Raw genomic sequence first — 25,780 nt, 5'->3', positions numbered from 1 at the left:
AAAGTCAGAATTCTGAATTTAATCTCAGAATTCTGACTTTTTTATTGTCAGAGTTCAGTCAGAATTCTGAGATTAAATTCAGAATTCTGACTGAACTCTGACAATAAAAAAGTCAGAATTCTGAGATTAAAGTCAGAATTCTGAATTTAATCTCAGAATTCTGACTGAACTCTGACAATAAAAAAGTCAGAATTCTGAGATTAAAGTCAGAATTCTGAGAAAAAAGTCAGAAAAAGTTTCTAAACTGAAATAAAATTAAAAAATCAGTTAACTTTTTTTTTTTTTTCAGTGGCCCTAATCCTCTTCCGTATTTCTGACCAGACGAAGTAGGCTTCAAGAAAGTAACTTGAGAGATTAAATACATATAGTAGCAAAGCTGTTTCTAAAGGTCTGGGATGAAAAAAAAACAAGAGCCAGAATTAACAAAGTGAGAAACTCATCCAGGAGGTTACAAAAGAAGCCAGAACTACATCCAAGCAACTTCATGGCTTTTTTTTTTGCCTCACCGAAAGCTAAAGGTCACAATTCAGCCATAAAAAAACACAAAGTGTGGAAAAAATAAGTAATAGACTGATAATATTTACTCCTGCAGGAGCCCACAGCTTTTCTTAGTGTGACTGTGCTGTTGTAGTGCAGATGAAAGCAGGTTCTGCACGTTTAATCAGAGGGGGGCGTTTGTGTGAGCGGCGCACTCATGACGAGCCTCTGTTTATCCACACTCTGAGGCCGAGGATGTTAGAGCAGCTCTTCACCAGGGACCCCTCCTCATTATCAGGACGGTTGAGTGCAGGATGGAAGTAGAATGAGCCCGCAGGCCGATTAGCTGTTTGCGTATGCTTCAGAGACAAGTGGGGTTAAGGTGCAGGTGCCGTGGACCATGTGCATCTGGTAGGAGTCGGACGGCTTTAAAAAAACGTCCGTGGATGAACTCCCAGCTGCTCTTTGTTTGGCTGAGTGCAGCGGTGGAGCCGAGCCACCCACTGCGTTCAGCAGTCACCCACTTCACACACCTACTATTGGAGCCTGACCTGAAACATACACCTGCAGAGAGGAGTGCGCTAAGATGTTATTTCACTTTTATCCTTGGATTTATCCACTTCACGTACACAACTGTCGGCTGGAGAGACGCCGTTATGTTATGCAGTCTTGTTATCAATAAGGACTCAATCTGTTTTTCTGTTTTAAAACAAATGGCAAAAAGAAAACAGCAGTGTTGTTTTCCAAAATCCAAAATTGAAATAATTAAAACTCCACCACGCTTAACTTTTATCGATGAGCTGCCCAAATCAAAAACAAAATCTATTTATCATTTAGTAGTGATGCTGTTTTTGCTGCAGATTAAAATCTGTAAAAATGACCAATTAAGTAAAGGTTTGTGTCTTTAAGTTGAAAAAGGCAGAGATAAGGTTGGAAAACAATCTTAGCGTTATGATAACTAAAAAGGTTTCAGAGTTTCGGTGCATATTTACTATTAAAACGTCGGGTAAATACGGAAATGCACCCATCCAGTATTTTCTGATCCAATCCAATACTTGTAACTGGGTAAGATTACCTGGAAAAGCTGAGTTTTTATTTTACCTAACGAGTTAAAGCACAGAAGAGTACCTGTGTGACAACATGAAGTAGGCTTAAAGAAAGAATCTCAAATCCCATTCAACTGTTGAGTGAATGAACCAAATATCTTGCCATGTGAATGAATTGAGATAACACTGTCAGGTAACAACCCAAATATAAATGGACTTTATATTATTTATTAACAAATAAGAAGCAAAAAGAAAGCTATAACAGTTCCATGTAAAGTGCACAGGATTGGAAATACACCTAGTTGCCCACATTAGCATCTACAGCTGGGATTGCTGATCAGTTTTTCGCACACTGTAAATTTTTTTGTCGCTTCAGCTGGAAAAACTACAGCAATTCCTTCAGACACTGATGGCTGCACACTAGCGCATCAGAACAGGACCTTTTCAGAACCTTTCCCACTGATATAAGCAAAGCTTTTCGTTGTCATGGAGATGTGAAGTTATGAATAACCATCCCGCTATGATTGCAATGCTTCAATGTATGCTTTTACTCTAAAGGCTCTCAATACAAAATAGAAGACAGGAAATGCTAAGCGGTTGCTAGGGTAACGACAGCTGGGTATCTGAATTTGTTCAGTTTGACATTGAGATAGACTAGATACATAATAGGAATCTAAATAAGACAAACGTGTCAATGTCTGTCTTCTTGAGCCTGGTTCTGCTGGAGGTTTCTTCCTGTTAAAGGGAGTTTTTCCTCTCCACTGTTGCTACAAGCATGCTTAGTGTGAGGAATTGCATCTGAGTCAATGAGTCGATGCAATCAACTGGTTTTCCTTAGATAGAAAAGTTTGAATCAATTTGACTGGATGATCTGGTGAACTGTAAATTGCCTTGGGATGACGTGTGTTGGGAATTAGCGCTATAGAAATAAACTGAATTGATGAATTTGTTCGCCATGTTGAAGAGCAGCAGACACATCTGAGATGTAGTGGATTGAACGTCTCTAACTGCAATCAGCTGTGAAGGCATAGTGAAACAGCACTTTGTTGGAACAGAAGGGTGATTACAGGCCTTTAGGTGGTGAGAACGCGCTTAAATCGGGTTTACCGCCACACCGAATTGAAGCTAGCCTAAAGATCTGTGCATGCAAGGCCAACCAATGCAACAGTTCTGTTTTGTGAGAACAGACTGTAAACAGCATTTAAAGCCAATAAAACAATAAAAGCCAGGATCCCATATATTTTAAAATTATTTTATTTGCTTTTAGATTCCTGAATATCTCCATAAGCTTCTATATCCTACAAAGCTCTGGACTCATCAGTTTATTAAATCTCTTGTCAAAATCCACCTTTTCACTTTTTCTTTTTACACCTAGCATTATGGATGGCTTTATTTTATTGTATCCCATTTTATTGCTTTGATTGTGTGAATGTTACTTTTACCCTTGTTTGAGCCATTTTCGTTTATTTGTGATGTTTATTTTTTCTGTTCAGTACCTTGGTCAGCTGTGGTAGTTTTAGAAGTGTTTGAAAAATAAAATTGGATAGGATAAACAAGCATGTGCTTATCATTAACGGAGAGTGTAAATAAAATTAATCGCAGTAGCAATTTTGTTTAAAAAATTGCTTTTTTTTAATTTTTGGCAAAATCGTACAGCCCAGTGGTCCAATCAATCCTAGATTGAACCTTGTAGATCACCAATTTTTAGTATGAAAAATAAAGTATAAAATATCTTTAAAGTCTCTAGAAAAGGCATCACCCAAATACCAGCTGTTGCAGGTTCGAGTCTCTTCTTTACTTCTATACTTTGAATATAACAAAAATAAAGACCAATAGGGCCTAAAAAAGCTCCCCTAATGAGATCGATCACCAGTCTGAAACTCTTAACTCTGATGGTTCAATCACCAAATGTTTGTTCTTTTCTGTCTCCTTCCAGCCACCAGACCCAGACAACATGCTGGGACCACCCCAAGATGACGGAGCTCTACCAGTCGCTGGGTAAGCATCACCTCTACAGGCGTTTTTTGTTAAGTTATTGGCGTTTAAACCCAGAATTTCTGTTTTGTTTTCCTAAGCCGACCTGAACAACGTCCGGTTCTCAGCCTACCGCACCGCCATGAAGCTCAGACGTCTGCAGAAAGCCCTCTGCTGTGAGTACTTTATGTAAATAGCTCCGTCATGAAGGTGGCTCCGTCGCCGCCTGTTTTTTTACCCCTCCACCCAGTTTGCTGCTTTCCCTTCATCTCTGTCCCCCCCCCCTGTTCTGCCTTCTCTGTACTATAAACCATCTGTCCCTCTCTGTTTCTGTTCTGACGCACCATGCCGTCCATATGTGTGTTTACTCATCCCTCTCATCTCCTGCCTGTGGATCTGCAGAGTGGGAGCTGCCTACGTCTTGTGTGTTAGAGCTGCAGCCGTGCAGCTCCCAGCATTTTATTTTTGACTCAAAAGTTTTTCTTTATTTGCTTTTTTTGTACCGAAGTACCGCCTGTTGGGATCTCTGCAGCTCCTATAGAGTTCACATTAGACCTTTCAAAGTTTTATAACCTGATTTTCTTTAAATCATCTTAACAGCTGACCTGGTTTTGTTTTCTTTAACTCATTCTCTAACAAACCTCTGAGACCAACACAGAACTGAATCTAAGCTACTTTTACATAAAAAAAATAGGTAGATTTTTGCACTGGATTGTATTTCGGGGTATCAGGGCAAAAAGAGGCTAAATATAAATGAACAGATGGTTGCTACACCCTGAATGTTTATATATCTTAAAAATCCAAGTCTTTTAACTGCTTAAATTATTTAAACCAGTAAAACATTTAATTAAAATGGTTTTGCTGCAAACCTGCAAGACTTTTTGTTTTTTTTCTTTGTCAATGACTGACGGTGTTTAGACGATTATTCACCAGTTTTCCATCCTTTGGTTGCTGAGTGGGATAAGATATCTGAAACCCAATGGTCTTTAAACCCCAAACTATTAATAAGTCAGCAGATGTAAATATTAAGCTTTTTTTGACGTCAACCTGGAGCAATCTGGTTTGAGACGTGCCTATAAAAGGCTTTGGAATCAGTTAGAAAAGTCTGCCTTTCCTCTGAGTGTCCATAAGTTATAAAAGAAAAAAAAAAAAAAAAAAGAGGTAAAGCATTTTTTTTACTTATGGTTACAGAATTTGGTTGAAATTTCCTGGGACATAAATAATAATAAAGGAGGGCATTCCTCAAGGTTCTGATCTTGGTTCTTTGCTCTTTTTGCCTTTTTAATGAAAAACCTGGCATTGAAATGCTCTAAATTCTATTTTATATTTGAATGTTATGCAGTCATATTAGAATTATGGTGAAAGATCTTGTTTTGGCTCCAAGTTCAGGACGGTTTATCGTATCTATTTGTTGTCCCTTACACAGCTGTCCATGATTATTCTTTGGTAGTTTCGGTATCTAGTGAGCTTCGGTTTCAGGGGTGTTTCTTACATTGCGAAAAGTTTGTTCTTTGGCTAAGTTAGTGTCTTTGAGCTATTAATTGCAATTCCCGCAGAGTAGCTAAGAGAATTTGATGTTTCTAACCTACATTTTTCAGAAATATGATCCACTATATCTAACAGCTGCTAAAGCAGTAGGGAGGCCTACTCTTTCAATCAAGGCTTTTAGTTTAGGGAGAATCCCATTAAACCCCTTGGCCCCTATCCCTCAGTTTTATGCGTTCATATGTAGGGGTGTCCCAATGCTTGTTAGGACCAAGAGGAAGGGGTAAGTTGTAGGGTTATATACCCCTTCAAACAAAATTCTTTTAAGAAGATGCTTAAAATGGAGGGATACAACAAATTTCCATGCTAACCTTGGTTAAACATCAAGTTTTTGGATATAATCCACTAAGATAAAAAATCGGCAACGTTTGTAATTTGTGTAACTTTGCTAAACTTAAATTTGTTTAGATAACGTCCTTTATCCAGCTTTTTTTTTTAAGTGCATGACAACATAAAACATTGTTAAGGAGAAAAAAAGGCATGTCTGCAACCTGAAAGTAACACAGTGATTGTTATTGCTATCGTGATCCCCTGGCATGTTGGCAGGTGTTGCAGACTTCTTACATTCCAGCAGATAACCCTAAAATGGCGCAGTGATTAATGATGACGTATGCGATTGTTGAGGGGGGATGAATTGGAGGCGTCACCTTTCAGCCTTTTGTAGCTCAGTTTAAGGGGCAAGGTGTGAAATAGTATTCACTGTTATTGATAAGAAGATGTAAAAATACATTATTGAACACAAAGATGTCTATTTTGTCCACTATTTTTAAATGAGAAAACAGAATTTGGCAATGTTTGTTAAAAACACTCAAAACACCTTTAAAACTGCTGAAGAAATGTCTAACGTAAACACTTTGATTTTAAAAAACTCTGGAGCCCTGCTAGGTAAATGGGTTCAAACTCTAAATGAGGACCTCTGCTTAGAGCTGCATGTCTGTGGAGAACCTGCTGACCAGCTATGGTGGCGTGTCCTTCCATAGTGGACCTGCTGAGCATGCAGACGGCCTGTGAGGTGTTCGAGCAACACAACCTGAAGCAGAACGAGCAGCTGCTGGACATTTCCCAACTGATGGCCTGTCTGACCAGCCTGTACCAGCAGCTGGAGCAGAGCCACTCTCACCTGGTCAACGTCCAGCTCAGCGTGGACATGTGCCTCAACTGGCTGCTCAACGTCTACGACACGTACGTAAAGCAAAGCATGCCGTAGCCCCGATAGCGCTTTGAAGTTGGTCTAATGGAGTCAAATGTTCCTTTGGCAGCGGGCGAACCGGAAAGATCCGGACTCTGTCATTCAAAACTGGGATCATCTCACTTTGCAAAGCCCACCTGGAGGATAAATACAGATGTAAGTCCACCCAATGTGCAGCTCATCCATTAAATATCCTTAATAGGTTAAATATATATATATATATATATATAGATATATATATATATATCTATATATATAGATATACATATATATATCTATATATATATATATATAGATAGATATATATATATATATATATATATATAGATAGATATATATATATATATATATATATATATATAGATAGATATATATATATATATATATATATATATATATATATATATAGAGATATATATATATATATAGAGATATATATATATATATATATATATATATTTTATTTATTTTTTTACCGAAGTGTAAAATTTGTAAAAAAAAATATAATTTTCATAAGTCAATAAGTTGTATAATTTTGTAAACTGTTAGATTTTACATATAAACATATATTCATTTTGGTGTGCAGTGGCGCCTTAGTCCTTTCCCGCATGTCTCCCCCCCTCTCTCATGCCCCCTTTCCTGTCAGCCTACTGTCCATATAAAGGGTGGGCCACTAGTGCCGTAAAAACTAAAAAAAAATAACAAACAAACATATATTTATTTAAGTTTTTGACTTTGAAGTCAAAATTCAAATGAGAAATTCTGCTCTAATTTGGGTTTCTGAGTTTATATGTACGGAAGAGGATTAGGGCTACTGAGGGAAAAAAATGAAAAAAAGTTAACTGATTTTTAAATATTTCAGTTTAATATTAGAAAAAGTCTGAATTCTGACTTTAATCTCAGAATTTTGACCTTTTTTTCTCAGAATTCTGACTTTAATCTAAAAATTTTGACTTTTTCCTCAGAATTCTGACTTTTTCTCAAATTCTGACTTTAATCTCAGAATTTTGTCGTTTTCTTCCTCAGAATTCTGACTTTAAACTCAGAATTTTGACCTTTTTTTCTCAGAATTCTGACTTTAATCTCAGAATTTTGACTTTAATCTCAGAATTTTGACTTTTTCCCTCAGAATTCTGACTTTTTTTCTCAGAATTCTGACTTTAATCTCAGAATTTTGACCTTTTTTTCTCAGAATTTTGACTTTTTTCTCATATTATACTGAAATAAAATATAAAAATCAGTTAACTTTTTTATTTTTTCAGTGGCCCTAATCCTGTTCCGTATATATGACTATTAAAGGGATAGTTCGGTATTTTTGACATGAATCTGTATGGCATCCCCATCACCAGCGGCATGCAATCACACTGACTTACCCCTGCGAAAATATCACTCTTTTGGACACATAATGTTTTGGGAAGAGAAAAGTTTTATTTCGCTGTTCCTAAAAACCTGCAGGACTACTTTCGGCTTGACCAAAACTGGACGATAACTCTGCTCACAGGACGCTGCCAGGGGTAAGTCAGTGTGATTGCATGCCGCTGGTGATGGGGATGCCATACAGATTCATGTCAAAAATACCGAACTATCCCTTTAAGTCAAATTTACAAAAAAGAATTATTGATGTAATATTTTGTACATTTGATTTTTTTTTTCTCCATATTTAAATTTTTAAGTTTATATAAATGGGACATCAAAACTTTAAACATTTTATATATATACATATATTTATGTATGTGTGTGTATATATATTATTTATATAGAATTTTTTCATGAATTTAGATATTTTTAAAAAAATCACAATTTTCCACCACTCCCTCTTATTTGGTCTGCATCTTTTATTCTTTGTCTCCAGTCTTGTTCCGACAGGTCGCCAGCGCCACAGGTTTCTGTGACCAGCGCCGTCTGGGCCTTCTCCTCCATGATTCCATCCAGATCCCTCGGCAGCTCGGCGAGGTGGCGTCCTTCGGCGGCTCCAACATCGAGCCCTCCGTCCGCAGCTGCTTCCAGTTTGTATGTGCCTCACTCAGAGTTGGCTTTGAAAACAAAAATGGGCGTGCTGTAAATAAAAGGACAAACACAAAACAGAGGCTATTTCTGCGGCTTTTTGAGTCACACCTGTGATTACCTGCCTTTTAATTTCTGTGTGGCGGCAGCGTCTCATTACCCACTTCAGTAGCTGGAGTCGACTTTAGTCTTAGTCTTTAGGACTTTTTCTGAACAGGCGTGTAGAAATGAGGGAAGTACACTTAATATTTTTCTTTATCACCAATTTTTTCTAATTATACTTTTGTTTTAATTTATTTAAATACTATCATACCAGGAAAAATGCAGAAAATACAACAAAATATGTTGCTTCATAGTAAAGCAGCAGTACATTCAATATTTGTAGAATATCGTTAAAGACTTAGAATATCATCCCAAACTAGATTATTTAGTTTCTGCCTGGATTACTGCACCTTCACATGGAGATGATCTATGGAGATCTGCTTTATTCAGAATGTAAATATTATTAATATATGCAGAAGTATTTAATCTAATACATAAATAGCGTAGGAGAAAGGTCTGCAGACTCCATTCTCCCCTTTCCTGCTTCTCTACTCACCCAGCGAATAAGCAAACGTCGTACGATGTGGCAGTTGGACTGAATTCAAACCGTTTTATGCAGCCCAGCATTTAGCCATCATGCTACATTTAGCTGTAACAGACAAAGCACCCCACAAAGAAAGCTCCGCCCCCTTAATTGAACATAACTAAATAAATTGCATTGAAATCTTTTAACTTAATAACCTTTAAATAAGTGAAAAATGATTAAACATTGAGGTTTATATGTAAATACTTTGACTTTATGGGAAGATTTATAATTTAACCGTTAGAGATCAGGTATCTAACGGTTCTACGTTTTTTATTTTTAAAGGCCAATAACAAACCTGAGCTGGAAGCCTCCATGTTCCTGGACTGGATGCGCCTGGAGCCTCAGTCTATGGTGTGGCTCCCCGTCCTACATCGGGTGGCGGCTGCTGAAACCGCCAAGCATCAGGCCAAGTGCAACATCTGCAAGGAGTGCCCCATCATTGGCTTCAGGTGAGCAACATGGCGGATATTCTCACTAAGATCCTTGTGGCAGACGGCCATTTAATCTTTTAATTATTATTGTGGACTGTTTGGGGGGGGGGTTTATGTTCTGAAATACACAGAACGACGATTTAAATCCAGCTAACAGGCCGAACCGACTGAACTGGGGAGAAAGGACGGAGTGGAATACCTGTTTGATCCAGATCTTTCTCTGTGGACAAAAAAAAAAAGCTTTTTTTCTCATTTTCTTCCCTACAAGCTGACTTCAGCTGCTTTGTGTGTTGCTGGATACCATGGTAACCTTAAAATGATGTAATAGCTTGACTGAGATGTAAACATGTCTCCATAATAGAGCTGAGATCATAAAGCTTCTATTAGCTGACCCTGAACATGACTCAGCTTTTTTCTAACAACTGTTAAGAGGCTTTTTTATCAGGGGGAAGCCTGAGTCAGGTTTGTGCTGCTTTGAAAGCAAATGTAGCCTGATGCAGGGAGACGTTCAGCCCAGCCCATGCATCATTAACAAGCAAACACTCCACCCTGGAAGGAAGGCTGAGGGGGAAAAAAAAAACCTTTTCCACCTTTAGTGTTACATTTTTTTACACTTGGAGGCTAATTCTTGGATTTTTTTTGTCCTTCACCTGATTTAAAATCTAAAATCTTTTCCTAACTCTGATTTTTTTTCAGATATCGAAGCCTGAAACATTTCAACTACGACATTTGCCAAAGCTGCTTCTTCTCCGGCCGCGTCGCCAAGGGACATAAGATGCAATACCCCATGGTTGAATACTGCACGCCGGTACGACATCCCTGCTTTAAAAAAAAAAAGAAAAGTATATATTTTCAAGTTGTCTAAATTGCATCTTAGAGCTTTTAGAGTCGAGCCACTGTTGCTCTATTAAGCTAATAAGCTGATTTATTTGCTTTAAGAGGGGGATCATTAAAAATGGTTGCCTCCAAAGAATTGAATTGAACCAGCTTCCAGGAATAGAGAAGAATACTCATATTTTTTTCTGTTTTGCGACGTTCCATCTTCTCTGGCCCTGCGGTGGAGCTGAACATTTTTACAAGCTCCGATTTTGATTCGAAATAATCTAAAATGGTTGGAAAGAAGGTGGGACTTCATTTGAGCATCAATACTGAAGATAGTTTCAGTTTACAGACAGTTTATTGAGTTTTTCTACTATAAATCTGCGGAGAACAACACGGTTTCATCAGTTAGATGAACACAAAAATCAAAAGTCCGCCTCAGATTTAGCTTCCGCCTCTGGATCCATTTACTTCATATCAAAGTGGTTCTTGAACCGGTTTCAGATTAGATGGGAAACTATAGGTTTGATAATCAGATATTTAATTCTCTATAATTAGTGATCCAAGTGTGACTGAATTTACACCACAATGCAAACCACTTCCCACCTTCCAGATCCCTTATGTTTGAGATCATTTAAATCATTTTATTTCAGAGATTACCCGTGTAAACAGTGCAGACTATAAGTCACGCTTTCATAGATTTAATGAGAAAAAGCATCCGAACCGAATATCCATCTAAATACCAAAAAACGTGAGTGAAATAAAAACTGAGTGAAATAAAAAGAAAATTATTTTGTTTAACTAATCAACACACACTGCAAAAAATGGCAATCTAAATTAGTCATTTTTGCTTAAATTAAGTGCATTTTTTCTTGAATTGAGGAGGTAATTGAGATACTGCCAATGGAACAAGACAATTTACATTTAAAATAAGAAACAAACAACTTTGTCTTATTTCGAGCGCATATTATCTAATTATCTTGTTTTAGGGGTAGAGATACTCATTCCATTGGCAAATAATCTTATTTAACTGCTAAAATTAAGGGTAAATACACTCAATTAAAGATTTTTTTTTTACTTAATTCTAGATGTTTTTTGCAGTGCAAAAGTTAGAATAGAGAAAACTTAGACAGAACCAGTCTGTCAACATGAAGTAGGCTGAAGCAACTCATCATTCCTCAACTGTAGGAACTTCTAGAACAGATGAGCAACGTTTCTTTGTGACGTTCCTTCATAGGTCGGCTAAAAGAAAAGATGCAAACCTCTGACTTTGATCGGTTTTATTTTCTGTGTGCCGCTTCCTCTCCCCGTCTCTGCAGACCACTTCAGGGGAGGATGTCCGGGATTTCGCCAAGGTGCTGAAGAACAAATTCAGGACCAAGCGCTACTTTGCCAAACACCCGCGCATGGGCTACCTGCCCGTCCAGACCATCCTGGAGGGGGACAACATGGAAACGTGGGGCTCACTCACACATTCATTCTCCTTCATCTATAAGTAGAGAGCACCAAGTGTTTTCTCCCATTGATTTTTCAGTCATTTTTAACCCTAAATTAAATGTGAAACTAAATACTGTAGCTTTATTGACAAATAGCATGAAAATTCATTATTTTAAATACAATATCACGTGCTTGAAAGATATAAAAGTATTGGATTTTTTCATAAAAAAAACACGTCTTTTAACTTTTAAAAGGGGTTTGGTAACTTTTAACTTGTTTTTTAACATGTCGACCTGCAACCTCATCAGTTGTTGTGAGAGCATTTTGCATTTCACATTGTGTGTTTTGCTACCTAATATGTCATGAGATTTCAAAAGAAATGCTAAATGCTAAATTTACATCACTATTAAATAATATTTACATATAATATTGATGTAATTTCACTTACAACCACTATCAATTAATGTTTCCATAAATTGTGATGAAGTAGAACAAATCAAAATATTTCTAAAAAATATGTCGGATTATTATATCATGACCAAATTTGACTGTATTTGGAGAATAGCTGTTTTATACTAATGCCAGGCCATTGGGCGGGGCACTAGCGATCCCACACAGGTAAATGGAAGAAAGAAACTAGTAGGATATAAACAAGGAGCGGAGGAAATCAGGCGTTTGTGTCGACCGGCGATGGCAGAATAGATTCGACAGCTTCAGAAGCAAAACACTAAATTCAAGAACTTTGGGTCGGTGCATCACGCGCGCTAAGAGTGGTTTAAGTTATTTGTTAAATAGGTCTGAAGTTTAATTTCCTTTATGCTGATGAAGGTTCCTAGTCATCCAGGCCATAGTCATTCCGTAAAAAATAAAAAAAATATCCACTGGACTTGGTTTCCAAGGTTTGAAGACGTTTCGCCACCTCTCCAGGAAGCTTTCTCAATTCAAATGTCTGGATCCGCAGTGAGTTTGAGTCTTTATATAGAGACAAAGCCTTGTATCGCTTGTCCAGACAAGACTCTGCAGTACATCTACACATTGTGGACAAAGGACATTCTTTTGAGGACCAGAATGTTCACATTCTGGATAAAGAAAATAGGTGGTTTGAGAGGGGCGTGAAGGAAGCCATCTATGTTAAGAGAGAAAAAACAACTTTAAACAGAGGTGGTGGACTCCAGCTTCCTAAAACTTACTATTCAGTTATAGAGATGCTCCCTTCCAGATATCACCAAACCCCCCACCCCATCACAGAGGAACGAGGGACCTACCCGCTCCAGCCGGTGAACAATACCTCCTTAACGACCGACCTTCAGAATCATAGACAGGTTTCAGATATTACAGGCTAACAATGGAACCAAACGACCCATTCATCGGTTACCATTTGCACGTTTCCAATGTCTATATACTGTAAGACTCAAACTCACTGCGGATCCAGACATTTGAATTGAGAAAGTTTCCTATAGAGGTGGCGAAACGTCTTCAAATCTTGGAAACCAAGTCCAGTGGATATTTTTTTTAATCTTTACGGAATTTCCTTTGTTTCTCACCATAAGTAGTGAGTTATCTAATGGATTCCAAAAAAACCTTCTGCTTGTTGCCTTATTTAATTAGTATTTCGCTATAAAATGTTATTTGACACATACAATAGATGCCTTTGATGCTAAAATCTGGCAGCGTTCAGATGTGTCGTGGAATCCTGCTTTAGATTAATGTTTAACTGGACTCTTTCCTCTTTTAACATGTAAAACAAACATTTTTGCACTTTTATATTTGAGCTGTGTGTGGATGCTTAACTTCCTTTTACTGAATAGAACCTCATTGAAGAACAGGTCCATGCTATTGAACTTTGGAACTTACAGGACATTAGTAGGAAGATCCAGCTTTGATGTTATTTTCTCTCTTACAGTCCTGTCACGCTGATCAACTTCTGGCCTGTAGACCATGCGTGAGTATCTGGCTGTCACACCATGCTCATTCTGAAACTTTAGCTGGAGCAGTTTGCAGCTTGTTGGCTGTATTTTCATCCACTTACCTCATCTTAGATGCTTTATCCTCAGCTTTGCGTACTGTCTCCCTTTTTTTTAAAATGGAAAACATTAGCTTTACTGCCACCTTGTGGTTAGGTGAATGAATTTCTACAGGAAACGTCATGGAAACCAAACCTTATAAATTAAATGCACATAAAACAGTTGAAACCCACCCCAAAGTAGACCTGTTTTAAATTAAAGATTTACCTCAACAAATATTTATTATGTAAATTTTTTACAGTCATTAATTTAAAGAAGATCAGGAAAGAAAGGACAAATAAATCTGATTAAAGAAGAAGCAGTTTTGTTTAAAATGGCTTTCAAGTAGTAATACAATAAAATGTATTATTATTATTATTAATCCGATTAATGTTTGACTCATTTTCAGCTTTTATTAAACATTTCTGGGAGATCAAACTGCCCTTTTCATTTTTACCTACCAGTTCTCTTTTTTCCTCCTGCAGACATGGATCGTCCCCTCAACTCTCCCATGATGACACCCATTCTCGTATCGAGCACTACGCCAACCGGTAACCCTCTCCCCGGGTTCCTGCTTTTGTTGCATTAGGTGTTGCTAACATGACAGTGTGAAGCGGTTTTTATGGCCCCTACTTATGTTTTTATTTCACCTATATTCCCTGCTGCTGTCCTCAGCCCTGAACGTTTCACAGCGGATGGCTGATATATAGAGCAAGCAATTATTTACAATATGTAATACAGATGATTGACTGGAGGAGTTATTCCTGCTGGATCGGCCATTTAGACACAAGGGGTTGAGAACACGCATTTGAGGGGGCAGCAAGAGCAGGCCAGATGTCTCCTCGAAGCAACGCCACCAGCTTCTGAATGAACGACTGAATAAGTCATTTAGTTTAATGGCGCTGTTGTATCGGCTGATTTGGCTCTTCACGTCCTTCAGCTGTTGATTTGTTTGCATAACTACAAACTCTGAGAAAACCAACATATCTTTCGATAAAAACGCTAGTCCCATTTTGAAGAAGTAGAGAAATGAAGGGTAGCATCTCCAAGGGGTTAGTCTTAAACTGTGATTCCAAATCTGTTTATTCTATTTTAGTTGACTCCTTCCCTTTCAGTATAAATTCAACACCATTGTAGAGACCAAGGAGAGCAGCAGACGGATTAGTGGATCAAATTGTGGAGAACTCAAAAGCAGGGTTACTATTCCAGGCTTTTAAGGCTCGCGGAGGATCGTCAGGAACTTGTAAACCTACTTTCTCCTTTGACAGAGCTAAAGAGATCTATAGCTCAGGTGGGAGAATACCACTAGTAATGCTCTGAGCAGATATGCCCTTCCTTGAAGTATGAGAATGGTGAGAAGAAGAAGAGATCTAGTAGGAATACAGCCGTTAATCTACAATTAAAACTAGTGTGGAGTAGCTTAGATCATAGCATATTTTTATTTTAGGATGGCCTAGTCAAAGGCTACGTTCACACCGCAGCCTGAAGTGACCCAAATCCGATTTTTTTGGCCCATATGCGATCTGGATCTGATCTCTTAATAGCTGTCTGAACAACACAGATCCGATTTTTTCCAATGCGACCCAGGCCACTTGGCTATGTGGTCCTGAATCCGATACGAAGCTGATCTTTTCAAATGCGACCTGTGTGTGAACAGCCAGGTCGCATTCATCCGACCTGAACGCCATTAATACCCGACAAAGGTCACTATTCTGGGTTTTGCTATGAATAAGTGGTAAGAAAAACAACAACCATGATGGAAAATGACGCGGAGAGTAGTATTTATGTTTAACCATCTTGAAAAGATTGAGTTTTTATGGTCGGGAAAGATCACTAGATGCGATCTGGCACTACCATCCATGCTTACTTCCGTAAACACACTGTCAATGTCAAATTTATTTATATAGCACTTTAAAAACAGGAAAAAAACTGCACCAAAGTGCTTTACAGGAAAGACAACATCAATTAACAAAACAGAATGTGAAACACTGCTTCAATTAAAAGCTGAAGAGTAAAAATAAGTTTTAAGAAGCGATTTAAAATGATCCAGGCTGTGGGCGGATTTCATTTGAAGAGGTAATTGGTTCCACAGAATTGGAGCAACAACAGAAAAAGGTCCGATCTCCTTTCCTCTTAAGTCGAGTCCGAGGGACTGTCAGTAATAGTTGATTATTAGAGCGTAGACCTGTTGACACAGACTGGAATTTTAAAAGGTCTCTAAGATAAGGAGGAGGGAATCCATTTAAGACTTTATAAGTTATTAAGAGAATCCTAAAATCTATTTGGTAAAAGACAGGCAGCCAATGTAAAGAGGCCAGTTTAGGCCTTACATGGTCACACTTCCTGGTTCCTGTAAGAAGCCGAGCCGCTGCATTCTGGATCAGAGCACGCTAGCCTGTGATGTCATCGCATCCTCTACTGCGCATGCGGGACTCTTACGTTTTATGACATCAGTTCACACAGGAGATCGCATACAAGTCGCATATATTTGGAAATGTAAAAGACGACGCAAAAAAAAAAAAAAAAATCTAATTCACATGAAAATTCGGAATTGAGCTGCAGTGTGAATGTAGCCAACGTCCACATTTGAAAATGGATTTTTAGAGATGCTCTCATCCGGTCTTGCTTAAAACTTTATCCCTAGATGACAAAAGCTGATACACTGATACAATTATAGATAAGTCATTTTTTCTTAAAATAAGTGCATTTATTCTTGGATTGAGGAGAAAAAGGGACATTTTGCCAATGGAACAAGACAACTTCCACTTAAAATAAGAAAACACAATTGCATTGTTTTATTTCAAGTGCAAATGATCTAATTATCTAATTTTAAGAGTAAAAATAATCATTCCACTGGCAAAGTATCTAATTTACCTACTAAAATTAAGGGTAAATACACTTGATTTATGAAATTTTAACTTATTTCTAGATCGTTTTTCCAGTGGAGCAGCTAAAATACCTTCAGAACATCTCAGCCTTCTATCAATGGAACATCTATAAGTCTATTGTGCATAAATCTATCCATCTATAAACACACACACATATATATATATATATATAATATACCTGGTAGCTGGACTTAAACAGTTGCTTCACTCTTGTACCAGGTTTACTTACTCTTACTATTGTGCAATATTGATTGTTTAATCTATAAATTAATTAATTAGCCAAAATACCAAAAAGTACTTGTGAAGCTATAAAGATACAGATTCATATCGTTTGTGAAGGGAATGGTCCGATTGCTCCAGCTGTAGCCACATCTGTGACTAAAACTGTTCTGGATCTGACTGAAGCCCCTAAATCTGGCAGGTGATCCTGCTGATGCTTTAAAGACTGACTGCTCTCTTTCTTCCCCCTCCGCAGGTTAGCTGAAATGGAGAACCGTAATGGCTCTTATCTGAATGACAGTATCTCACCCAATGAGAGCATGTGAGAACAGCTTCTTGTTTTGTTTTGTTCTGCCCCGTCCTCCTCCCTAACTCACTGACTGGCTTCCTGCTGATTATGTTGTCCTTGTTTCCACTGGCTGCCTGTGTTATTCGTCTGTAAATGTGTATTCTGGATTTATTGTCCTTCCTCGATATTATGTCAGCAAATCAAGTATATTTATTTTAAATTATTGCAGAAACCATGCATTAAATTCCTCTGATTTTCCCTCAAAGAAACAAACTGAGTATGTTGGAGAGATAAGCATTTGTGAGGAGCTGATGAGCAACAGTTTCCCCTCAGGGTTGCATTTAGTTGAAATAAAAACATAAATCATTTCAGTTTGCTGCTTTTAAAACAGATTCATCGTAAACAAAAACTAATTTTTTCTCTATTAATATATTCAAGAGATGCATAAAAACAAATAGAAAAGGCTCAACGATTCAGGTAAGGAAGCAAACTGAAGCTTTTAGAAATGCTCTCTAGTCTCTATCAAATCATTTTAGCTCAAGGTCGCACTGTTCTAATGTAAAACGAGTAAAAAAAACAAGGAAAATCCCCCTTTTTTGTAAATAGAGCGGTGAATAATTCTCTACATTCAGACATGATTTTTTTGTCCATAAATCAAGTCATTATATCTGATCAGTGGATTAACAGGATATTAATCTGGATTAGCCTTATGCACAGTTTGAAATGTAAAAGCTAAACTATAGATTTTTTATGAAAGTAAATCTGTCACTGAAATTTAAATGTTGTATGTTTGTACTTACTGTTTCAGTGTTAAAATATATTCAGAACACATTTTTTACCTAAAAAAAAATCGTCATTATTTCTACACGGTTGAAATTTCATTTGTTATTTTCTCTTCAAGCTAAAAATTCACATTACTATTTCAAGTGATTACATTTTCAATACTTATTTTTCAGTGTTAAAAAAAATCTGCATATAACAAAAATTCAACCTTTCAAAATTCAAACTCAATATTTTCAGCCTCCTGAGATTCAACTGGCTCTATTTCACAGTCTTAAATTCGGCGTCTAAATTCAGTGTAAAAAGGGAAGGCGGTTACTTTAGGTCACAGACATTAGCAATGGATAGTGGCGTCCAACACCCAGCCAATCCCGTTACGGTTTCCTAGTCATGTGACGTGACGCTTGTGGCGGTAATACGGAAGGAAAACCAGCATGAAAGTAATAAACTCATAGTTGAGTTAGCGTTAGCTTGCATGACTGGCTCCGTCATGCTGGTTTTCCATTAGCATAAGCGCCACAAGCGTCACATCACATGACTAGGAAACCGTAACGGGATTGGCTGGGTGTTGGACGCCACAATCCATTGCTAATGTCTGTGACCTGAAGTAACCCTTCCCTTTTTACACTGAATTTAGACGCCGAATTTAAGACAGTGAAATAGAGCCAGATGAACCTTAGGAGGCTGAAAATATTGAGTTTGAATTTTGAAACGTTGAATTTTTTTATATGCAGATTTTTTTTAACACTCAAAAATTAAACTGAAAAATAGTAATCACTTTGAAATAGTAATGTGAATTTTTAGCTTGAAGAGAAAATAACAAATGAAATTTCAACTGTGTAGAAATAATGACAATGAATTTTTTTTAGGTAAAAAATTTGTTCTGAATATATTTTAACACTGAAACAGTAAGTACAAACATGCAACATTTAAATTTCAGTGGCATTTTTAATTTAAATCCCAGTGACACAGATTTACTTCCATAGTTTTTCCTCTCTTGGTATTTTTATTTTTATTATTATTCTGCATCAAAAGTATGTGGTAGTTTATAAACACGCTTCCAGAACTTTGATTTTTTTTGTGTCCATGTGAAAAAAAACCCCAAAAAGTTTTATGTTTGCAGTGAACAAAATCCAAACTTTGGACAAAGCAGCTCAGCTGCTGGTAAATTGATGATAAAAACCCAAATGTTTTTCTCCTAAAGCGTTCTAATACACACGGCTCAGGACAGGAGAGCAGCTCTGTTATATTTTAGATTCTCCATCTGTTCTATTTCTGCTGTTCCTTCATTCACCTTCTGGTTTTCTTTTCTCCATTTTCCCCTCTGTGTGTTTGTATGTGTGCGTGTGTTTATACATGCATGTCCTCTGGTGTCTCACTGACCTTATGAATGTGCGTGTCGATCATTGGTGGGTATGTTTGATGCGTGTGTGTGTGTGTATCTGCAGCGATGACGAGCACATGTTGATCCAGCACTACTGCCAGTCTCTGAACCAAGGCTCTCCTCTCAGTCAGCCCCGCAGCCCCGCCCAGATCCTCATCTCTATGGAAACGGAGGAGAAGGGAGAGCTGGAGAGGGTCCTCGGTGACCTGGAGCAGGAGAACAGGTCAGTGACGGGACCCGAATTCACCGGCGTCCAAATCCACTGATTGGATCACTGCTAAACTTTTTCACTTTGGGTCACAGAATATTTCCAGCTTCTGTGTTTTTATTTGGAGTTTATCTTGTATAGCGCTAAAACAAACAAATTAATTTAGGTATTAATCAAATTAATCATTAACTTGATTATAGAGACTTTAAACATGCCTTTAGCTGACAGAGTAACACTTGGAGCAGTAATTATACCAAGATAGAAAAAAAAATGCTCTATCCAGAACTCCTGAAGTGGAAAAGTTTGAATTTCACCAGTTTTAAGTTCGTAAAAAGTCTTCTTTGAAGAACGTTTAGCTTTCTGATTATTAATCGAAGAAGAAAATCAGATTTGTAAAATATTCCTTGCTTACAGCCCTAATCTTGTAGAACAATACAACAAAGCCAGTAAATGTGAAGGCAAAGTAAAAGAAAACCCTTTTAAACCTTTCGTTCAAAGGTGATAGCTGTATGTTTAACTCCTCCTGGCCAGTAGGTAGCGCCCTCGCGCTTTGCCTGCTTTTCATCTCTACTGCTTTCCAGCCATTTGCCAGGTCTGCTAATGCTAATCAAACATTAAGCTCTTGGTTTCTGGGCCAACTGGCTTCCTTAAGTTGGTACCAACTATCTAAAGCTTAAACTTTGGCCCCACTTCAATTGGAGAAACACAAAGAAGAAGTGATTTCTCAGCTCCATCATGGAGCTCAATCTACCATGGTCCATATATATTCAGGCATTTTATTGTTTTTGATTGAAACCAAACATGTATAAACAAAAATACACTATTGTTTCTGTTTTTCCTTTATTGAACCAAAACAAGAAAACGAAAGACAAACCCTTTCCCCCATTTTACCTTTTATTTTTTCACTAAACGAAAATGATTTCTTTTTTCTTTTTTTTCTGTCAATGAGACAAATGGCCTGACCCTTTAAATGTCTCTTTCTAACTTTGGGAGAAAAAGATGTGCCAACTGAACAATCCAGAGGTTTTTCTCTGCAGAACTGAGGAGCCTTAAATCTGCCCAACCAGCTTAATTTTCAGCCACTCCAGTTCAATCGTTTAACGGGAAAATTTAGCAAGCTGGGTGGAGATCAGATTTAAATAGTTGAGTTCCTCTTTTGGCAAACTGGCTATCAGCGTGATCAGACCCAAACTTCTTGGAATTTTCTGTTTTTATACTCAAACAAAACAAAATCTTAAGTTTTCTGTGAGTAAGAATGTTTGGTATGTGGGGCAGAGACTCCTGATAATTGGAAGTGAGCCCTCAAGGACACATTGTTTGTTTTTTACATTTTCGTTTACTGCATAAAAACATCAAATGGAAAAATGGTTTATCTGCTTTCTGGTTTTGGGTCAGTAAAAAAAAAAAAAAAAAAGTTAAATTTTTTCCCGTTTTGTTTCCTTTTGGGTTTGAATAATTAAAAAAATTAACTACCTAAATAAACACAGACCTACTATTCCTGCTGGTTCGTGATCCGTTCATGTCGAGGTCGGCGTTGTTACCAAAAGTAAATATTTTGGACCCCTCTAAATGTTCTTTGGATGTAATACTTAAAAAAAAAATGTTTTGATGAAAATGAAAGTTGTACCTATGACCTTTAATTTGCCTAAAAAAATCTGCAAACTGTGTTAGGAAAAAGTATTTACGCCAAATGACAGAATACTCAGGGCTTTTGATTATATTCACAAACTGAAATGACTGATACAAAACCACAGTTAATAAAAGGATGTTTCAAAGGAAATTATTTGTACCTGCTAATATCTGCTTCCAAATGCGAAAAGACAATGGATGAACTGAGATTTATTGTGCCCAGAAACTGTCAGTTCACAGTTGAAAGCTTCAAAGCTTAAACTATGTGTAACATTATACGATCATTTTTGTCTGTAAAACTGGCCTTTAAATTAGTGAAATACATTTGGTCGTTTCCAGGAAGTAAAATCCTCTCCCTGTCGTTCCCTGCAGGAAGCTACAAGCCGAGTACGACCGATTGAAAAAGGCCCACGACAGGAAAGGTCTGTCCCCGCTGCCTTCGCCGCCTGAGATGCTGCCCGTGTCACCGCAGAGCGCCCGAGACGCCGAGCTCATCGCAGAGGCCAAGCTGCTGCGGCAGCACAAGGGGCGCTTGGAGGCGCGCATGCAGATCCTGGAGGACCACAACAAACAGCTGGAGTCCCAGCTGCACAGGCTGAGGCAGCTTCTGGAGCAGGTAGCTGGAATCGCTCAGCCATACTGTCCTGCTCTGGTTAGCTGGTAGACCCAGTGACACCCAGTCCTTGGACTAGACCATTTTGTTCTATTGCATTTTTCTTCAGCAAAATATCCCATTTTACTCAGATTTCCAATCACCGTCATCCAGGCTGCTTCAGACTCTAATCCCACATAATTTGTTTCCAGCAGGTAGAGAAATTAGCCACCGCTAGCTTTACACAAGCTATATATGTCCACTGCTGCATGCTCTGATTCTCCCTTAAAGGAAAACGTCTTTTTTTTTTACATTGGCCCCTTGATTTTACATTATTACATCATGTTCTACTCACCCATATGAGGTTTGTGTCATTTGGAGCCGTTCTGAAGATATTCCGTTAGGTTATATCCAAGTAACGTCTTCCTATGGGAGAACGACTTGAAGGCACAAACTAAACTGTTTATAATTTATCATTTATGGGACGCCAGCATTTATAACATGTAGGCCAGGGGTTTCAAATTGGTTCCAGAAAGGGCCGTGTGGCTACAGGTTTTTCTTTCCAACCAAACAATAGCACACCAGACTCCATTGGTATCAAGTCATCATGTTCAGATTGGACTCTATAGATTAGATAACTGGAATCTGGTGTGCTATTGCTTAGTTAGAAAGAAAACCTGCAGCCGAACGGCGCTTTCTGGAACCAGTTTACACCCCTGATGTAGGCGAATCACTGTCCCCCAGACATCCGCGGTTATATTTTTTATATTTATAGTTTTTTTAAAACAAAGCAGAGAGTGTATGACATCATCCGCATGCACTGGCTACCATTCATTCTTCCTGTCCGCTGAACTGCTGCTAGTTTTACTTACATGCCTGGAAGATGTCTAATGCTACTACGATCTAGAAATGGAATTGAACGATTCAGATTAGCTAGCCCAATGAATATATGAGGTAGAGCGTAGCCACCTGTGGCCCGGGCTGCTTGTATGACGTCATACACACTCCGCTTTGTTTTTAAAACATATAAATATGAAAAATATAACCGCCGCTGTCTGGGAGACAGTGATTCGCCTACATGTTATGAATGCTGGCGTATCATAAAGAATAAATTACGAACAATTTAGTTTGTGCCGGAATACAAGAAAATCTTCAGAACAGCTCCAAATGACAAAGAAAACTCATATGGGCGAGTAGAACAGGATGTAATAACGTAAATCAAGGGCAAAATGTAAAAACAAACTGCGTTTTCCTTTAAATTCAGCTGAGGGATATGATATTAATATCTAATATAGGTTTGATATTAGCCTAAAAAGCTCATCTCAGATTATACTGGCTTTCATCTAAAATCACTGATGTTGTCATACTAGTAGAAACACTTTTTACATTCTGCATTGCAAAATAAGCAATAGAAGTATGTATGATTCATGGAAATGTGGTATTGGAAATGAAGAGTTGTATCAGGACATCTGTAGTCAATATCCCACATTTTGATAATAAGTTTTACCTTTCACTAAATTTTCTGGTAATGATCTTTTGTAATACGCTTTAGCAACAATCAGCATACAGTCAGTTGACCAGATGAATATATACGTGTTATCAAGCCAAGTTTCTTGGACATTAAAGATGAGTTGGTGTTTTGTCTGCGTGTGGTGGCCATTACTGTTCTGACTCATCACTTGGACTCCTCTGAATGTTTCTGTTTCGTTTGCAGACGGATTCCAAGGTGAACGGCACGGCGCTGTCCTCTCCCTCCACCTCCTCTCAGCGCTCCGACTCATCTCTGCCTCTGCTCCGCGTGGCTGCCAGCCAGACTACTGACACTATGGGTAAAATAGCTAACTTCAGAGGTTTCCTGCTCTTTATTTTCCTGTTTTTTTTACTTTTAGATCATGAAATGCTTTGCTGGTTTTCAGGCGATGATGAGTTTTCCAGCCCTTCCCAAGATGCACCTGGCCTGGAGGAAGTGATGGAGCAGCTCAACAACACTTTTCCTCACAGCCAAGGTATAGAACTGACTTTCCTTTCTGTTCAGAAATGACCAAGATGGAAACATCCGGGCTTCTTGTATCAATCTATTCACCTTTATATCTACTGTAAGCGTTAGTTTCAGGTCTGAAAAAAGTAAAAACTTGAGCAATCCCAAACTTGATTCCCTTTTCAACAATCTGGAAAATGAAGTTTTGAAATTTGAGGATACTTTACTTCTTAGACATCCTTCTATTCATGTATTACAAACAGAAGGATGACGTTTCCCTCTTTTCTTCCTGTCTTTTCTCGGTGAGCCAGGCGGTAGAAGGGGACATCCATGAGAGGTCAGTCGCTCAGCGTTCCCTCTCCCCTCCGTTCTCCATCTATAGAGCTTGTCTGCTGTTAGCATGTAGCTCTCATCTAATCACAAACTGTTTTCATCAGAAGCAAGTCTGGTTATTTCTGCCACCAGGTGGCAGACTTTTGCCTTTTAGCACAGCTGATCACATTCAGTGCCTTACAGAGGCGTATTAGTTTTACATATTCAAGTATTTCCTGCGATTCTCCAGACTAACGGCCATGAAGTCTCTTAGTCCTGTAGAAAACAACTAATCATTCCTTTTTTTGATCAAATTACAAATTACAATCCATTTTGTGTTAAATAAGGCAGGCACTGGATGTGAATGTTGGGTGCTTTGCACGCATCCACACCACCACTGCATGTTTAGACGTTTATGGAGAGAACTATGTTCCAATATTGTTGAAACTAATAAATTTAATCATATGTATACAAAAGTTCAACAGACATTTGTTCAGATGTTAGTTTACAGATTTCAGCCTCCACTCTCTGTGGACTTTAGTAATGTAATTACTTTTGGTCCACACAGACCACTATGAAGTAGAAGGTGACATTTGGAAAGCGGGACATAAAAAGAACACATTTAGTTAAACTAGGTCTCCTAAATGAAAATAGATAACCGTATGGCAGGAATTTTGTAAACAACAATTAGCGGAGACAATATGTCTTCCAGAAATTATAAAAAAACAAAAGGGTTATAAGAGGAACTAGTGTTTTTTCATATTTTATTTCAAATTTTATTTATTGTTATGGAGGGCTTTTCTCTGGAGGGATGACGCGTTTGTATGGGGCTTGAAGGGAAGAGAATTTGATTAGTAAAATGCAATTCCTAAAGCTTAATCGAAACTTTAAAATTCAAATTGTGAAATCAAAAAACAGCAAAGTTAGTCTCAAAACCTTTTAAGAACTTTTTTCTGAAATGTTTCTTTTTCAAATTCACAAAATGTTCTTCACTTGCAACAATAATGGAACAAACTTCACTCCATAGTGCTTGTGCATCCACATTATAGACATAAGTTCTCTCCATAGAGGGCTACACCCTCAGATGACTAAACTGGCTAATTTTGGCTTAAAGGTAGAGTGGAGGATTTTCGCAAATTTTGGAAAACACTTTACTACAAAATGCACAACCCTGTACCCGTTGCTCTAACACACCCATTAAGCATGTGCGAGCCCATTTCTCCTCGTGCATGCTCTGTTTAAAAGTTGCTTTTTGCATCGTTCATACAAAGCTTACTTAACAAAAGAACTGCAATTTTCCACTATATCAACACCGGTAATGCTACATTCAGACCGCACAAGATAGAGGTTGCAGAAGCAGCTACTTTAAATGCAAAGTTTATGGTTGACGCACATCAAAAGGTCCTGCAGCACGTTTCGGGCAGCAGCTAGTTGAGTTGGGAAATCTAACTTTTGCTGCTCAACGCACCACATCAACCAATCAGAGGAGCTAATCTGGGAACTGGTAGGGAGACAGTGTTCCTGATGCAGATCGCTAAGATCAATCCTCTGAAACAGTTTATTAATGCCTAAATTAACTTAAAATGTTAACACCTGTCGGCAAAATATTGATTTTATTATTCTGGTGCCTGTGGTTTGAACAGCAGCGGAAAACTGCCACGATGCGACCGGGCCAGAGGCTGATGCTGAAGGGGATTTCCAGTGACAGAGCACTTGCCTGTGTATAGGGATCTAAGTGGCTCCGACAGCGACATAATATTTGAAGGCAGGATCATAATCTTGATGTTCTGACTGCACAGATGAAGTTTTCAGGTGCTTTCTCACTTAAAAACATTAAAAGTACTTTTTACCCACTTATAGCAACAAATATAGTGAAGCAACTTGCGGTCTGAACATAGCATAAGTGAGGAGTACGTAGGACGGCCTTATGTAAACATTGCTCACCAGA

The 25,780-nt window shown here is 38.0% G+C and overlaps 1 protein-coding gene across 16 annotated transcripts in view; it reads left to right on the top strand.

Moving 5' to 3' along the window:
- The window catches only part of dmd (dystrophin), a 400,034-nt gene that overhangs the window by 372,404 nt on the left and 1,850 nt on the right, over nt 1-25,780 (top strand). For 11 of the 16 annotated variants that reach the window (XM_038282143.1, XM_038282134.1, XM_038282137.1 and 8 more), the window contains 15 exons: nt 3,460-3,521; nt 3,599-3,673; nt 6,023-6,224; nt 6,302-6,387; nt 8,084-8,241; nt 9,146-9,312; nt 9,991-10,102; nt 11,433-11,569; nt 13,454-13,492; nt 14,039-14,104; nt 16,917-16,982; nt 19,178-19,336; nt 21,323-21,566; nt 23,257-23,371; nt 23,459-23,548. In XM_038282143.1, the coding sequence (XP_038138071.1) occupies nt 3,460-3,521; nt 3,599-3,673; nt 6,023-6,224; nt 6,302-6,387; nt 8,084-8,241; nt 9,146-9,312; nt 9,991-10,102; nt 11,433-11,569; nt 13,454-13,492; nt 14,039-14,104; nt 16,917-16,982; nt 19,178-19,336; nt 21,323-21,566; nt 23,257-23,371; nt 23,459-23,548 (1,778 nt within the window). Of the gene's footprint in view, nt 1-3,459; nt 3,522-3,598; nt 3,674-6,022; nt 6,225-6,301; nt 6,388-8,083; nt 8,242-9,145; nt 9,313-9,990; nt 10,103-11,432; nt 11,570-13,453; nt 13,493-14,038; nt 14,105-16,916; nt 16,983-19,177; nt 19,337-21,322; nt 21,567-23,256; nt 23,372-23,458; nt 23,549-23,831; nt 23,858-25,780 lie in introns of all 16 variants that reach the window. The other 5 variants (XM_038282141.1, XM_038282142.1, XM_038282144.1 and 2 more) reach the window with 3 other exon arrangements.

Source organism: Cyprinodon tularosa, unplaced genomic scaffold (assembly GCF_016077235.1).
Source record: "Cyprinodon tularosa strain WSP-4 unplaced genomic scaffold, ASM1607723v1 ctg18, whole genome shotgun sequence".
Lineage (NCBI taxonomy): Eukaryota > Metazoa > Chordata > Actinopteri > Cyprinodontiformes > Cyprinodontidae > Cyprinodon > Cyprinodon tularosa.
Note: the sequence above shows the minus strand (reverse complement) of the source record. Positions and strands in the feature narration are given on the sequence as shown.